At 49.4% G+C, this 15,620-nt stretch overlaps 2 protein-coding genes across 2 annotated transcripts in view; both read right to left on the reverse strand.

Annotated features, from left to right (window-relative positions):
* Window positions 1–15,620, reverse strand: part of DNMT3B (DNA methyltransferase 3 beta) — a gene marked incomplete at its 5' end in the record, with an annotated part of 480,157 nt that overhangs the window by 371,039 nt on the left and 93,498 nt on the right. The gene's annotated exons all lie outside the window — the stretch shown is intronic.
* Window positions 1–15,620, reverse strand: part of TTLL9 (tubulin tyrosine ligase like 9) — a gene marked incomplete at both ends in the record, with an annotated part of 33,833 nt that overhangs the window by 1,674 nt on the left and 16,539 nt on the right. Inside the window, 7 exon segments of the mRNA XM_083358107.1 lie at window positions 1,335–1,456; window positions 5,138–5,251; window positions 7,002–7,198; window positions 8,824–8,882; window positions 11,301–11,388; window positions 13,167–13,207; window positions 13,650–13,740. Coding sequence (XP_083214233.1) covers window positions 1,335–1,456; window positions 5,138–5,251; window positions 7,002–7,198; window positions 8,824–8,882; window positions 11,301–11,388; window positions 13,167–13,207; window positions 13,650–13,740 — 712 coding nt within the window.

Here is a 15,620-nt window from a genome sequence, read left to right on the forward strand (position 1 = left end):
CCCCCAATTCCCTTTATCACAATTCCTCACATAATCTGGTGTCAGGGTACACGTCTTATCTATTTACGTTCTCGCCATCTGCCTCAACAAATTGATACCACAATATAATATTCTTAAGGTAAAGGTAAAGGTTCCCCCGCACATGCGTGCTAGTCGTTTCCGACTCTAGGGGGCGGTGCTCATCTCCGTTTCAAAGCCGAAGAGCCAGCGCTTGTCCGAGGACGTCTCCGTGGTCATGTGGCCGGCATGACTAGACGCCAAAGGCGCACGGAACGCTGTTCCCTTCCCACCGGAGTGGTCCCTGTTTTTCTACTTGCATTTTTATGTGCTTTCGAACTGCTAGGTTGGCCGAAGCTGGGATGAGTAACAGGCGCTCACTCTGCTACGCGGCACTCGGGATTCGACCCGCCAAACTGCCGACCTTCCGATCGACATGTTCAGTGTCCTAACCCACTGAGCCACCGCATCCCTTATTAATAATATTCTTATTTTCTAATAATTTCCAAATAGGTCACTTTTTCCAGTGCTGTTGCAACTTCGAACAGCTACTAAACGAATGGCTGTAAGTGTGTGTGTGTGTGTGTGTGTGTGTGTGTGTGTGTGTGTGTGTGAGAGGGCGCGGCTATCTGAATTAATTTGAATTAATTAATTGAACTAATTCCAGCGGACCTCGACGTGGGCTTTAATGCCCGCCAGTGGCCCGTTCTTCCCCTCATCTTTCCGCAGATCAGGAGCTTTTGGAGAAAGAAATTGCATGTGTCTCCGTTTGTAAATTGATCCCTAGTTTTGATCCTGTGACCACGGGGTCCTCACATGGGCACCAATCGTAAGTCACCTTTGACAGCGCCCTGGTAACTTTGAGTGGTTGTTAAAATGAAGAGTCGTGAGGCACAACCAGCCCCCAGGGCAGGGGTCTCCAACCGTGGCAACTTTTAAGACTTGTGGACTTCAAGTCCCAGAATTCCCCACCCAGGCTACGAACTCTGGGAGTTGAAGTCCACGCACCTGAAAGTTGCCGAGGTTGAGAGAAACTAGTGTAGGACAGGGGTCTCCAACCCTGGCAACTTTTAAGACTTGTGGACTTCAACTCCCAGAGTTCCTCAGCCAGCGTGGCTGGCTGAGGAATTCTGGGAGTTGAAGTCCACAAGCAGGGTTCTTCAAACGTGGCCCTTTTATGACTTGTGGACTTCAAGTCCCAGAATTCCTCGTGCCTGGCTGAGGAATTCTGGGACTTGAAGTCCACAAGTCTTAAAGTTGCCAAGTTTGAAGACCCCTGCTCCAAAGCGTAAGCCTCCCACCTTATCAACTCTTCTCACAGCCATCTGATGCCTTACCTAGGTGTGTGTTTGCCACAAAGCCGTTCATTGGCGTATCCAGATTTGCCTCTTCCCTGCTAACCGGGCCATCGTTCCACATGAGATCAAAGCCTCCGACGCGCTTTTCCTTCCCTGTCAAACTGTAAGGACAAAGAATGAAAGAAAGAGGGACTGGGGGTGGGGTTGGGGGGGGACCGACCCGATAGCCGTGTTCCAGTATTGGAGGGGCTGCCCCAAAGAAGAGGATATCAACCTATTCTCCAAAGCACCAGAAGACAAGGACAAGAAGCAACGGATGGAAACTCATCAAGGAGAGAAGCAACCTGGAACTAAGGAGAAACTTCCTGACAGTGAGAACAATCAACCAGTGGAACTCCCTGCCACCAAAAGTTGTGAATGCTCCAACAGTGGAAGTTTTCAAGAAGAGATTGTACAGCCATTTGTCTGAAGTGGTATAAGGCAGAGGTCCCCAACCTTTTGGGCACCAGGGACCGGTTACGTGGAGAGAGGTTTTTCCGCGCACTGGAGGGTGTGTGGTTTTGTGTGCAGCCTGCATTCCACGGATGGGGCTTTGCTTGTTTATGCGGATCGGTTGCTGGCATGCCATGGACCGGGGGTTCGGGACCCCTTATAGGGTTCCCTGCCTGAGTAGGGTGTTGGACTAGAAGACCTCCAAGGTCCCTCCCAACTCTGTTAGTCTGCCTTTCATTCTGGAGCAAGGGAGTCTGTGCAGCGATCCATCTTCCATGTTTCGAATAGAATATAGAGTGATATAAAAAAGATGTTGAGACTCTGTAAATAGTGCAGAGAAGAGTCACAAAGATGATGAGGGGACTGGAGGCTGAAACATATGAAGAACGGTTGCAGGAAATGAGTATGTCTAGTCTAATGAAAAGAAGGACTATGGGTGACCGGGTAGCAGAATTCCAATATTGGAGGGGCTGCCACAAAGAAGAGGTAGGTAGGTAGGTAGGTAGGTAGGTAGGTAGGTAGGTAGGTAGGTAGATAGATAGATAGATAGATAGATAGATAGATAGATAGATAGATAGATAGACAGACAGACAGACAGACAGACAGACAGACAGACAGACAGACAGGGATGGATGGATGGATGGATGGATGGATGGATGGATGGATGGATGGAAAGGTGGAGATAAATAGATAAGATGGATGGATAGAGATAGATAAGATGGATGGGTGGATGGATGGATGAATATAGATAGATGATAGGGATGGATGGATGGAAAGGTGGAGATAGATAGGTAGGTAGGTAGATAGATAGATAGATAGATAGATAGATAGATAGATAGATAGATAGATAGATAGATAGATAGATATAAGATGGATGGATGGATATAGATAGATGATAGGGATGGATGGATGGAAAGGTGGAGATAGATAGATAGATAGATAGATAGATAGATAGATAGATAGATAGATAGATAGATGATAGATAGATAGATAGATAGATAGATAGATAGATAGATAGATAGATAGATAGATAGAGATAGATAGATATAACATGGATGGATGGATATAGATAGATGATAGGGATGGATGGATGGAAAGGTAGAGCTAGATAAGATAATTATCTCTCTAGATAGATGATAGACAGATGATAGAGACAGACAGACAGATGGAAGATAGTAGAGGGAGGGAGGGAGGGAATGAGGGAGAGAGAGAACGATCTAGTCTTAAGAGAAGAACGGCTGCAGGATTTGGGTTTGTCTAGTGCTAGTCTAAAGAAAAGAAGGACCAGTGGTGACATGATAGCCGTGCTGCAATATTTGAAGGGCAGCCACAAAGAAGTGTGTGTAGGGGGGTGTCAACGTATTCTCCAAAGCGCCTGAAGGCAGGAGAAGAAGCAACAGATGGAAACTAGTCAAGGAGAGAAGCAACCTGGAACTAAGGAGAAACTTCCTGACTGTTAGAACAATTAACCAGTGGGACAACCTGCCTCCAGAAGTGGTGAATGCTCCAACACTGGAGGTTTTTAAGAAGAGACTGGACCAGCCATTTGTCTGAAATGGTACAGGGACTCCTGCCTCAAGGAAGGGGTTGGACTAGAAGACCTCCAAGGTCCCTTCCAACTTTTGTTATTCTGTTATTCAGTCGAGCAACCTGCTTCCAGAAATAATGGGTGCTCCCATCACTGGAGGTTTTTAAGAAAAGCGTGTACAGCCGTTTTTTTCTGGAATCTCCTGCTCCAGCAGAGGGCTGGACTAGAAGGCCTCTCGGATCCATTCCCGCTCTGTTATTCTGTTAAATGGAGCATATAGGATGCAGCTGACGACCCAGTTAGTTTGATTTAATTTCTCCTGTTTCTGGCTTTCTTAAACTTCAGCAGCATTGGCGCCAAGGGGTTTTCCTATTCCAGACTGAATCCCACGTTTTTGGGATTTGCACACCCAACAACAACAACAAAAACCCATAATGTCCTGAACATCCTGGCTTATCTGAATAACAACCCATCATATAGTAGACTAATGTCTTCCTTTAATGGAGCGGGTCCTTTGGTGGGAGTAGCTTTAGAGCAGAAGCAGATTTAACATCAAGGCTAGAGCAAAAAAACAAAAACAAAATGGTGTGTGTGTGTGTGTGTGTGTGTCTGTGCGAACCCCCTGGGAATCCGTTAAAAAAAATTCTAAATGAAGACATTCCTTGTGCTAAATGTTCAAAGGATCACATTCTTCCCTTCTCTCAAATTCAACCTCCATCAGTATGTTGGGTTGGCCAACGTCATCATCCCCAGATAGCATGACCATGGGTTTAGAATAGAATAAAGCTGAAAGGGACCTTGGAGGTCTTCTAGTCCAGCCCCCTGCTCAAGCAGGAGAACCTATACCGTCTCTGACAGGTGAATGTCCAGTCTCTTCTTAAAAATCTCCAGTGATGGAGCACCCACGATTTTTTAAATATAACATTTTATTGATTTTTCTCATTTTACAGCTGAATATTTAAAAAGCAGTGTGTTGATTGGGTTAATCCATAGTTCAGTAGTGTACATAAATCTTTAGTATAAATCTCAAGGTTGACTCAGCCTTCCATCCTTCCGAGGTAGGTAAAATGAGGATCCAGATTGTTGGGGGCAATAAGCTGACTTTGTAAAAATGCCGCTTGGGGGTGTGTGTGAAAGCCCTAATAAGCAGGCATATACATCGAATGAAGGCTACTGCTAAGCACATTGGTTTGTGCTTCTTAGATTGTAAGCTGCCCTGAGTCTTCGGAGAAGGGCGGGATATAAATGGGATTAAAAATAAAATAAAATAAAATAAAAATCTCATGTTACAACATCAAATATTTCCTCTCCTTTTCCATTAATATCTGTTATCTCACATTGGGCTAGTACAATTCTTATTTTTTTAAAAAATTCCATTTATATCCCGCCCTTCTCCGAAGACTCAGGGCGGCTTACAAGCTTAGCAGTATCTTAGCAGTAACTTATTGTTATCAACTAAATAAAAAGGCCCACAATTTCTGGTGACAAGCTGTTCCACTGGTTGATTGTCCTCATTCTCAGGATGTTTCTCCTTAATTCCAGGTTGCTTCTCTCTTTGGTCAGTTTCCAACCCTTGTTTCTCGTCCTGCCCTCTGGTGCCCTTTGGTGAACAACCTGGCCCCCTTTGCCCACCAGGAAAGGACCAGGTTGAAGATGGCCAGCCTGACTGATCATGTATGGTCAGATCTTGGTTTAATGCAAGGAACAACAGGGCAGCCACGAAGTTGGTCCTGTCATCTGAAAGCTTTCTTGGTGTCTCCTGATGTCAGGCGTGGAAAAACTGGGTTGAAACGCTGCCACGCTGCCTTCGTGCTCTACTCACCGGCCTTCCATGTCCACAATGTTCAGGGTGTCTTCCAAGAGGTGTGTCTTGAGGTCGTGGTCTTCCTGGCTGCTAGCGGTCAGAGAAGGTGAGGCATTGACCTCTAAGAGCCACCTGGGCAGGAAAGCACAAAGAAGGTCAGAGGCAGAGGAGGATTCATCGCAGGCGAAGCTTGGACGGGAAGTTGGAGGATTGTTCTAGTGTCCAATTGTTTGGAATTGTGGGGTCCTTTTGTGTCTGATGTTTTGTGACCCAACTACGGAGCATCATCAGTGCTAGAAGGGAGAAGGAGGAGGACAACAACGACAACTGTGGGGTCCCTGGTGCTCTCTGAGCTTGGTTGTTTTTTTGCAGACATTTCATGACCCAACTAGGGAACATCATCAGTGCTAGAAGGGAGGGGGGGTTGAAGATAGGAGAAGAGGAGGAGGAGGAGGAGGAGGAGGAGGAGGAGGAGGAGGAAGAAGAAGAAGAAGAAGAAGAAGAAGAAGAAGAAGAAGAAGAAGAAGAAGAAGAAGAAGAAGAAGAAGAAGAAGAAGAAGAGAAGGAGGACTGTGGGGTCCTTGGTGCTCTCTGAGCTTGGTGGTATTCGTGCAGACATTTCATGACCCAACTAGGTGACATCATCAGGTCTAGAAGGGAGTCAGGTTTGGGAGGAGGAGGAGGAGGAGGAGGAGGAAGACTATGGGGTCCTTGGGAACTCTCTGAGCTTGGTGCTTTTCTTGCAGACGTTTCATGGCCAAACTAGGGAACATAATCAGTGCTGGAGAGGAGGAGGAGGAGGAGGAGGAGGAGGAGGAGGAGGAGGAGGAGGAGGAGGAGGAGGAGGAGGAGGAAAAAGACTGCGGGGTCCTTGGTGCTCTGTGAGCTTGGTGGTTTTCTTGCAGATGTTTCATGGCCCAACTAGGGAACATCATCAGTGCTAGAAGACATTGTGGAAAGGAGGAGGAGGAGGAGGAGGAGGAGAAGGACTGCGGGGTCCTTGGTGCTCTCTGAGCTTGGATGTTTTCTTGCAGATGTTTTATGACCCAACTAGGTAACATCATCAGGGCTAGAAGGGAGGAGGGTTTGCAGAGTGGAAGAGGAGGAGGAGCAGGAAGGTCTCTGGGGTCCTTGGACGTCTCTGAGCTTGGATGTTTTCTCGTAGACGTTTCATGATCCAAGTAGGGATCATCATCAGTGCTAGAAGGGAGATGGAGGAGGGGGAGGACTGAGGGGTCCTTGGAGGTCTCTAAACTTGTTTTCTTGCAGGCATTTTATGACCCAACTAGCGAATATCATCAGTGCTAGAAGGGAGGAGGAGGAGGAGGAGGAGGAGGAGGAGGAGGAGGAGGAGGAGGAGGACGACGACGACGACGACAACGACGACTATGGGATCCTTGGTGCTCTCTCAGCTTGATTGTTTTCTTGTAGACATTTTATGACCCAACTAGGGAACATCAGCAGGGCTAAAATTGAAGGGGAGGAAGAGGAGGAACGGGACTGTGGGGTCCTTGGTGCTCTCAGGGCTTGGTGGTCTTCTTCCAGACATTCTAGGGAACTTCATCATCCGTGCTTGAAGCTGCCCTCTCTTCTAGCCCTGATGACGTTCGCTAGCTGGGTGACGAAACGTCCGCGAGAAAAGCCGCGAAGATCAGAGAGCACCAAGCACCCCTCCCCCCTCAGCCACGTTGAGCCAAATTAGAAATAGTCCTCGGCTTACGACGCCAATGGGGATCAGACTTTCCCTCGCTAAGCAAGTCAGTTCTCACATTGCTGCCTGGCTGGGGCACTCTGGGAGTTGAAGTCCACCTGCCCCCCCCCAAAGGCCAAAGGTCGGGAGAGGCTATCTGAAGTCCACCCCTCCTGCTCCCCTCCTCCTTACGGCTTGAGGTTCTGGTCGATCAGGATGTCGTAACCGTAGAGCTCAAAGCAGTGCTTGTCGCTGATGATGACTTTCTGGACGCTCTGGAGGCTCTTGATGAAGATGTTGTCCATCTCGGAGAAGAGCATCTCCACGGCTTCGGCCCCGTGCTTGGCCGTCAGGTAGACGCGGAATTGCTGGATCATCCATTTGCAGCCCTGCCAGGAAAGAACATGAAAGAACAGACATGGAGGACGGCCTTCACCTCGGGCCAAGAAGCACCGGAGGGAAGACCAGGCCTGAGGTTCATCTCCAGAAACGGGACACCCACCCACACACCCACACCCAAGTTGCTTCTCTTTCTTTGGCGTCGTAACATTGCTGCTGTGTCTGCCAATCACCCCGTCCACCGAGTTGGGGATTTATTTCACACTTTACCGGTCAATTCGTGGGCTCCTCGGTGCTCTCTGAGCTTGGTGGTTTTCTTGCAGACATCTTATGACCCAACAAGGGGACGTCATCAGGGCTAGAAGGGAGGGGGGTTTGCAGGGGGGAGGAGGAGGAGGAGGAGGAGGAGGGAGAGGAGGAGGGCTGTATGGTTCTTGGTGATCTCTGATGGTTTTGTTGCAGACACGTCATGACCAAACTAGGGATCATCATCAGTGCAGGAAGGAAGGAAGGAAGGAAGGAAGGAAGGAAGGAAGGAAGGAAGGAAGGAAGGAAGGAAGGAAGGAAGGAAGGAAGGAAGGAAGGAAGGAAGGGGAGGAGGAGGACTGTGGATTCCTAGGTGGTTCTCTGAGCTGGGCGGTTTTCTTGCAGACATTTCATGACCCAACTAGGGAACATCATCAGTGCTGGAAGGAAGGAAGGAAGGAAGGGAAGGAAGGAAGGAAGGAAGGAAGGAAGGAAGGAGGAGGAAGAAGAAGAAGAAGAAGAGGAGGAGGAGGAGGAGGAGGAGGAGGAGGAGGAGGAGGAGGAGGAGAAAAAAGACTGTGGGGTCCTTGGTGCTCTGTGAGCTGGGTGATTTTCTTGCAGATGTTTCATGACCCAACTAAGGAACATCATCAGTGCTAGAAGGGAGGAGGGGGGTTTGCAAGGGAGAGGAAAGGGGAAGTACTGGGGGGGGGGTGTTGGTGGATCAAAATAACAAATAGCTGCCTTGGAGCTCTGCTCTTATTTTCTGCTTAATTTTAAAAACAGGATTCTTGCCAACTGGTCACAGAACTAATCTATGGCCTTATAAGGTGAGGAATCAAAAGGTATTGTGGGAAGTCAGCCCCCCACCCCAGAGAAGGAAATATTAAAAAGGCAGAATATTATATTTCCTCAAAGGATCTTAAAGAGGCAGAAAAGCATCCCCAGTTTTTTTCTTAATAGCCCCAAGTCTCCCTCCCCCAAGCAGAAACCAGCTCTGTAGAAATGCAGATGTGATAATCCATTCAGGAAGGTTGGAGGCCCCAGCTAGAAGATTAAGAAGACAAAGACACCTAAAATCTACATTCCCCACCCAAACTCTAAGACAGGACATAATAGGATTAACCCACAGATGCCAAAGGGACACAGGTCGAAATACATAACACAGGAAATGCAAAGCCTCAAACAGGAACAGGAAACAACTCCAAACAAAAGGCTCCAGAGGGTATAAAAACCCACTCCCTACATGTGCTCGACCCTTTTTTTTCTTTTTCTTCCAGAGCCGTCTTCCTGTCTGGCTCTCCTCTTCAATAAACTGCAACCTTCTTTCTAAAGCAGTCGCCAGGTTGTTTATTCCCAGCTTGGACTCAACCACGATGAAGACTTTTCTTTCGACAGTATAAAGGAAACTTTAAAAAAAAAGGCTTACTTTCTCGGGATCGTAGTCAGGGGCCGTCTTCTGCACAGCTACGTTGGTCAGGTGAATATCTGGCATCGGGGTTGGAGCTAAGGATCGTGCAAATTGGACAGAAAACTGCAAGTGCTCCTCGACTTTCCATCGCTCAGAGTTACAGTGGCACTGAAAAAGCGATTCCCACCATAGCAGCCTGCTTCACTATCGTCGGCTTCCTTCCTGCCTCCTTCAGCATCCCTGCGGATCTGTCTCTTTGCATTGACAGCGGACTGAAGGAGACATACAGTCACACACCACCTCAAGGAGTTGTACGCCTCTTTTAACAAAGGGGAAGGTTCCTCCTCCGAGCTCGTGGGTCGGTTTCCGAAGCGTTTCGTTACCCGTTACTAGGTAGCATCTCCAGCGGAGTTTAAGGGGCCGTCGGTGTTCTGTTCGTCAGGGCTTCAGGTGTGGGCGGGTGGAGGGTCTGCTGATGGGTCAGGTGTGAGTCCTCAGCGAGAGGCTTGCGATGGGTCTTGCGATGAGGAGGTTACATCAGCTCAAGGTCCTTGGGAGGTGAACTAATGAGAGGTGGGGGATTGTCCGGGATGGTTGAGGATTCTGAGAGGTTGTAGGTCAGCGTGTCTGTTGATGGAACTGCCAGACCCATCTCAAGACCCTCATTAAACACACCCACCCCTGAAGCCCTTGATTCCGACATCCCCTAAACCATGGGTCCCCAACCCCCGGTCCGTGGACCGGTACTGGGCCACGGCATGCCAGCAACCGGTCTGCACAAACAAGCAAAGCCCTATTCGTAGGATGCAGGCAGCACACAAAACCACGCACCCTCCGGTCCGTGGGAAAACCTCTCTCCACGTAACGGTCTCTGGGGTCCAAAAGGTTGAGGACCCCTGCCCTAAACGCCACTGAAGATGTTACCTAGCCTGGTAACGAAATGCTCTGAAACCAACCCAGAAGCTCGGAGAACGAAACTTTCCTCTCATCCTACACCGGAGCTAGAGATATTCGCCCCTCTTGCAAATCTCTTTTGATCTCTAAGGCAGGGGTGGGGGAACCGTAGGACTGGTGGACTGGCTGGCTCAGGCATTCTGGGAGTTGAAGTCCACCAGTCATGAAAGGGCCATGGTTCCCCACCCCTGCCTAAGCTATTATTTCTCAAGGTTGTCTACTGTGGTTGGTTAGAGAACTATGGGATGTTTTTCTATTATTGTTCTTTTTTTTTAAAATCCTTCCTAGCAAATGTCCCTGCTGTGTATTAAATCAGTGGTTCCCAACTTTGGCCTCTTTAAAATGTGTGGACTTCAACTCCCAGAATTCCCCAGTCAGCATGCTTGCGGTTGAATGGGCTTCAACTTAAAGCCAACACAGTGCTAGGCTGCATTAACAGAGGGATAGAATCAAGATCACGTGAAGTGTTAATACCACTTTACAATGCCTTGGTGAGGCCACATTTGGAATCCTGCATCCAGTTTTGGTCACCACAATGTAAAAAAGATGTTGAGATTCTAGAAAGAGTGCAAAGAAGAGCAACAAAGATGATTAGGGGACTGGAGGATAAAAACATACAAGGAACAGTTGCTGGAATTGGGGATGTGTAGTTTAACGAAGAGAAGGGTGAAGGGGGACAGGATAGCAGTCTTCCAATATCTCAGGGGCTGCCCCAAAGAAGAGGGAGTCAAGCTATCCTCCAAATCCCTTGAAGGCAGGACAAGAAGCAACGGATGGAAACTCATCAAGGAGAGAAGCAACCTGGAACTAAGGAGAAATTTTCTGACATTGAGAACAATTAACCAGTGGAACAACCTGCCTCCAGAAGCAGTGAATGCTCCAACCCTGGAAGTTTTTAAGAAGAGACTGGACAGCCATTTGTCTGAAAGGGTATAGGGTTTCCTGCCTGAGCAGGGGGTTGGACTAGATGACCTCCAAGGTTCCTTTTCAACTTTATTATTATTAAAACTCCCAGAATTTCCCAGCCAAATAATAATCCAGGGTACAGGAAGCGTGGTATCTACCTGTCTGCTTATGACTTCCTTGGCAACACTGCTTCTTAAGAGGGAAGACCCCCTTCGCCCACCCAGGGCCCTCGAACATGGGTGGGCTAGCCTCTCCCAGCAGGCCTTGGGGCAATTGCCGGAGAGAGGCAATTGCCAGGCCTTCTCTGTGTTTGAACCCAAAGCCATAAGGGAGGGAGGTTTAATTCAGCTTTCGGGGCCAGCTTTATAGGCTTACGACCACAATTGGACCCCAAACGTCCGTGGCTAAGCGAGACAGCGGTTAAGCGAGTTTGGCTTCGTTGTGCGACCTTTCTTGCCACCGTCGTTAAGCGAATCACTGCATTTTGTTAAATGGATTCTGCTGGGTTTTCCAGCCAGCAAAAGGGACTTCCTGCAATTCAGTTGGGACCCCACCCACCCCGTATATCGTCCCTGCCTCCCCCACCCCAGTAGCCCCCCCCTCCCCGGTCTCTCTGGAAGCGGGCCTCAGGATACACTGATCGTCCAGGGTGTTCAGGGTGAAGCGCGTGTTGGAGAAGCGAGCAAAACCGTCTCGGTACAGCCACGCTTTGAGAGGGAGATACTGCGGAAAGAGAAGTTGGTGATGAGAGGCAGGATCGTCCCAGAACTCGAGCCCAGGTTTTTCAACCTGGGCCATTTTAAGATAGGTGGACTTCAACTCCCAGAATTCCCTGGCCAGCATGCTTTAGGATGAATGGACTTCAACTTCCAGAATTCCCAGACAGCATGCTTTAGGATGAATGGACTTCAACTCCCAGAATTCCCCAGCCAGCATGCATTAGGATGAATGGACTTCAACTCCCAGAATTCCTCGGCCAGCATGCTTTAGGATGGGTGGACTTCAACTCCCAGAATTCCTCGGCCAGCATGCTTTAGGATGAATGGACTTCAACTCCCAGAATTCCCAGACAGCATGCTTGAGGATGAATGGACTTCAACTCCCAGAATTCCCTGGCCAGCATGCATTAGAATGAATGGACTTCAACTCCCAGAATTCCCAGACAGCATGCTTTAGGATGGGTGGACTTCAACTCCCAGAATTCCTCGGCCAGCATGCTTTAGGATGAATGGACTTCAACTCCCAGAATTCCCAGACAGCATGCTTGAGGATGAATGGACTTCAACTCCCAGAATTCCCTGGCCAGCATGCATTAGGATGAATGGACTTCAACTCCCAGAATTCCCCGGCCAGCATGCTTTAGGATGAATGGACTTCAACTCCCAGAATTCCCTGGCCAGCATGCATTAGGATGAATGGACTTCAACTCCCAGAATTCCCAGCCAGCACGCTTTAAGATGGGTGGACTTCAACTCCCAAAATTCCCCAGCCAGCAATGATTTGAGATGGCTGGACTTCAACTCCCAGAATTCCCTGGGCAGCGTGAAGGTAGTCCTCAACTTACAACAGTAATGGAGCCTCTTAAGGTCATAAGTCGTCGTGATGGCTTTAAAGCGGGTCACGAGACCAGCCTGATTTGACGACCATTGGTTTGCAGCAAACCACTAACTGAATGTGATGGTCATAAAGCAAGCACCATAGTCTTTAGGTGAAGGCTGCGGTCATTAAGCGAAGCCATTACTCGCTGTGAGGCTTTTTTAACGAAAACCAGAAGTAAACATCAATTTGGGGCAAAAATGTCACATACCGCTAACATGTGATGCAAGACCCTGGAAACAGCAGCCTAGTTGCTAAGCATCCCAAACTCGGTCACGTGACCCCTCCCCCCAAGGGTGGGTGGGGGCAGCCATCAGAACTGCAGAGTTCACTTTATGACGGGCTGTCTTTGCTTAACGACGGCCATGAAGAAAGTCGTAGAATTGGATCGGTGGTGACATAGGTCCATAACGGGCATTCTCCCTTAATGGTCGGATGCCGAGGACTCTCTGTATAGGCCGTCCTCAATTTACAACGGTTCATTTAGTTCAAAATTACAATGGCAGTGAGGGAAGGGACCAGGCCATTTTTTTTATAGCTACCACCTTTGTGGTCACTATGGTTGTGTGATCAAATTTCAGACGCCTGGCAACTGGTTCATGCTTACGACGGTCGCTGGGTTCCAAGGTCACGCGATCCCCTCTTGCGACCGTCCAAGAAGCAAAGTCAATGGGGGAAGCTGGATTCCCTTAGCGACCACAGTGATTCACTGAACTATGGCGGGAGAAAGGTCGCCAAACGGGGCAAAAGCCACTTAGCAAATGTCTCGCTTAATGGCAGAAATTTTGGGCGCGATTCTGGCCGTAAGCCGAGGACCACCTGGGTTCCCAGAATTCCTTTCCCTTGTGTTTGGTTGAAAAGCCTTTTTCCACTGGGCTGGGAAGAGAACGGAAGGGGGAACTCACCGATGTTACCAAAACGTAGACCCGTAAGTCGAATTTCCGACCTGCCAACCGGAGAGAAATAAATTCATGAAACGCTGCGTTGTGATATGACAAGTCTTCACTCCAGGGGTCTCAAACCCCCGGTGTAGGGTCTCTTGCTTGGGCAGGGGGTTGGACTAGATGACCTTCAAGGCCCCTTCCAACTCGGTTATTCTGATTCTAACCCTAACCAGGGGTAGGCAACCTTGGCTCTTTTATAACTCGTGGACTTCAACTCCCAGAATTCCTGAGCCAGCCATGCTGAGGGGAAAGGGAGAGGTTTCCAAGCTTAGCCATGCTGGCTCAGGAATTCTGGGAGTTGAAGTCCACGAGTCACAAAGGGGCCATAGTTCCCCCATGCTGGCTCAGGAATTCTGGGAGTTGAAGTGGATGGAAAGGTGGGTCCCAATTTTGTTCACAAGTCGAGGACTCCCAGCCTCTGGGTCGTGGGAACAGGCAACTTACCACCTATTAAGTACGGGTTCTCAATATAACGCTGAGCCACGTAATTCTCCACCGGAATGTCATCTTTCTGATCATCGGGGCGCACGGCATCCTGGGGAAGAAAGCAGGGGTCCTGGTGGGTTTAGGAAGAAGAACAAAAGCAAGAAGTGCAGGGACATATCGGGGGATGGGGGGTGGGGGGGGAGAAAGGGGTCAAAAGCCAAGATGGTGCAATCGAAGACCTGACCTTTGTCCACGTGTGCGGGATCCCACGGTTGCAGCCTCCATTTTGACTTTGTGACCACTTGCGGATGGCCCTCTTATCTGGCCAGGATGTAGAACAGGGGTCTTCAAACCTGGCCCTTTTATGACCTCTGGACTTCAACTCCCAGAATTCCTCAGCCACCCCCTACGTCATAAAAGGGCCACGTTTGAAGACCCCTGATCTAGAAGGAGCAGCAAAGCTGTCTCCTCCTAGATCAGGGGTGGGAAACTATGGCCCTTTTATGACCTGCGGACTTCAACTCCCAGAATTCCTGAGCCGGCCCCACGTCATAAAAGGGCCATAGCTCCCCACCCTGATCGAGTTGATCCAAGGAGCAGCAGCAGAGGAGCCTTCTAAATCACAAAAGGAGCAGCTCCTTCTAGATCAGGAGCCTGATCCTTGGATCGTCTAGATCAGGGGTGGGGAACTGTGGCCCTTTTTAATGACTTGTGGACTTCAACTCCCAGAATTCCTCAGCCGGCCCCACATCATCAAAAGGACCATAGTTCCACACCCTGATCTAGATGGATCAAAGAAGGAGCAGCCAAGCAGCCTCCTAGATCATGACAGGAGGAGCAGCTCCTCCTAGATCAGGGATCTGCTCCTCCTTTGATCATCTAGATCAGGGTGGGGAACCGTGGCCCTTATATGACTTGTGGCTGGCTCAGGAATTCTGGGAGTTCAAGTCCACGGATCACAAAAGGGCCATAGTTCCACACCCCTGTTCTAGACGACCAGAGGAGCCTTCTAGATCATGAAAGGAGCAGCAAAGTACCCTTCTAGATCATCAAAGAAGGAGCAGCTCCTTCTAGGTCAGGGGTCCCCAACCTTGGCAACTTTCCAACCAGGGCTACTTGTAAGACTTGTGGACTTCAACTCCCAGAATTCTTCAGCCAAGCATGGGGTTGAAGTCCACAAGTCTTAAAAGTTACCCAGGTTGAAGCCGCCTGTTCTAGATCATCAAAGCTCCTGAGAAGCCCAGAAATGGCTGTGAGGAACCCAGGCAACCGCCGTTGCAAGATGCGGGGTTGCCAGGAGATCTTTGGCGAGGCAGGAGCCCCAGCTGATGCGGAACCACCCATCCCGCTGTCCCCAAGGGGTCATGTGAAACGGACACCCACTAGGCTGATCTTTACCTGGTTTGGTTTCAGGGGAACATGGGGAACGGAGCCCACCACCAACCCTTGGGGATAGGCTAGGTCATGGGTAGGCAACCTCGGCTCTTTTATGACTCATGGACTTCAACTCCCAGGATTCCTGAGCCAGCTATGCTGGCTCAGGAATTCTGGGAGTTGAAGTCCATGAGTCATAAAAGAGCCGAGGTTGCCTACCCCTGGGCTAGGTGAAGAACCAGGAATGGCGTGGATGGTGCTCATGCTTTGCATCGGGAAAGACAGAAGAACAGAAGAATGGTGAAAGTTGTCTTCTTCCACCCTAACAAAACCGAGGTGGTGGGCTTCTTCCTCGCACCTTCCTCTTTCCTGGGACCCCGTTGACTTTTCTCCTTTTTGGACCGAGAGGCCCTATGCACGGTCACCCACGCCCTCGTCACTTCTCGCCTGGATTACTGCAATGCTCTTTACACGGGGCTGCCCTTGAAGAGCACCCGGAGGCTTCGACTGGTGCAAAATGCGGCCGCGCGGGTGCTTATGGGAGTATCTCGGTACTCCCATGTTACACCACTCCTGCGCGAGCTGCATTGGCTTCCGGTTGCCCTCCGGGTGCGA

This window comes from Vipera ursinii (assembly GCF_947247035.1).
Source record: "Vipera ursinii genome assembly, chromosome: 3".
NCBI classification, from domain to species: Eukaryota; Metazoa; Chordata; class Lepidosauria; order Squamata; family Viperidae; genus Vipera; species Vipera ursinii.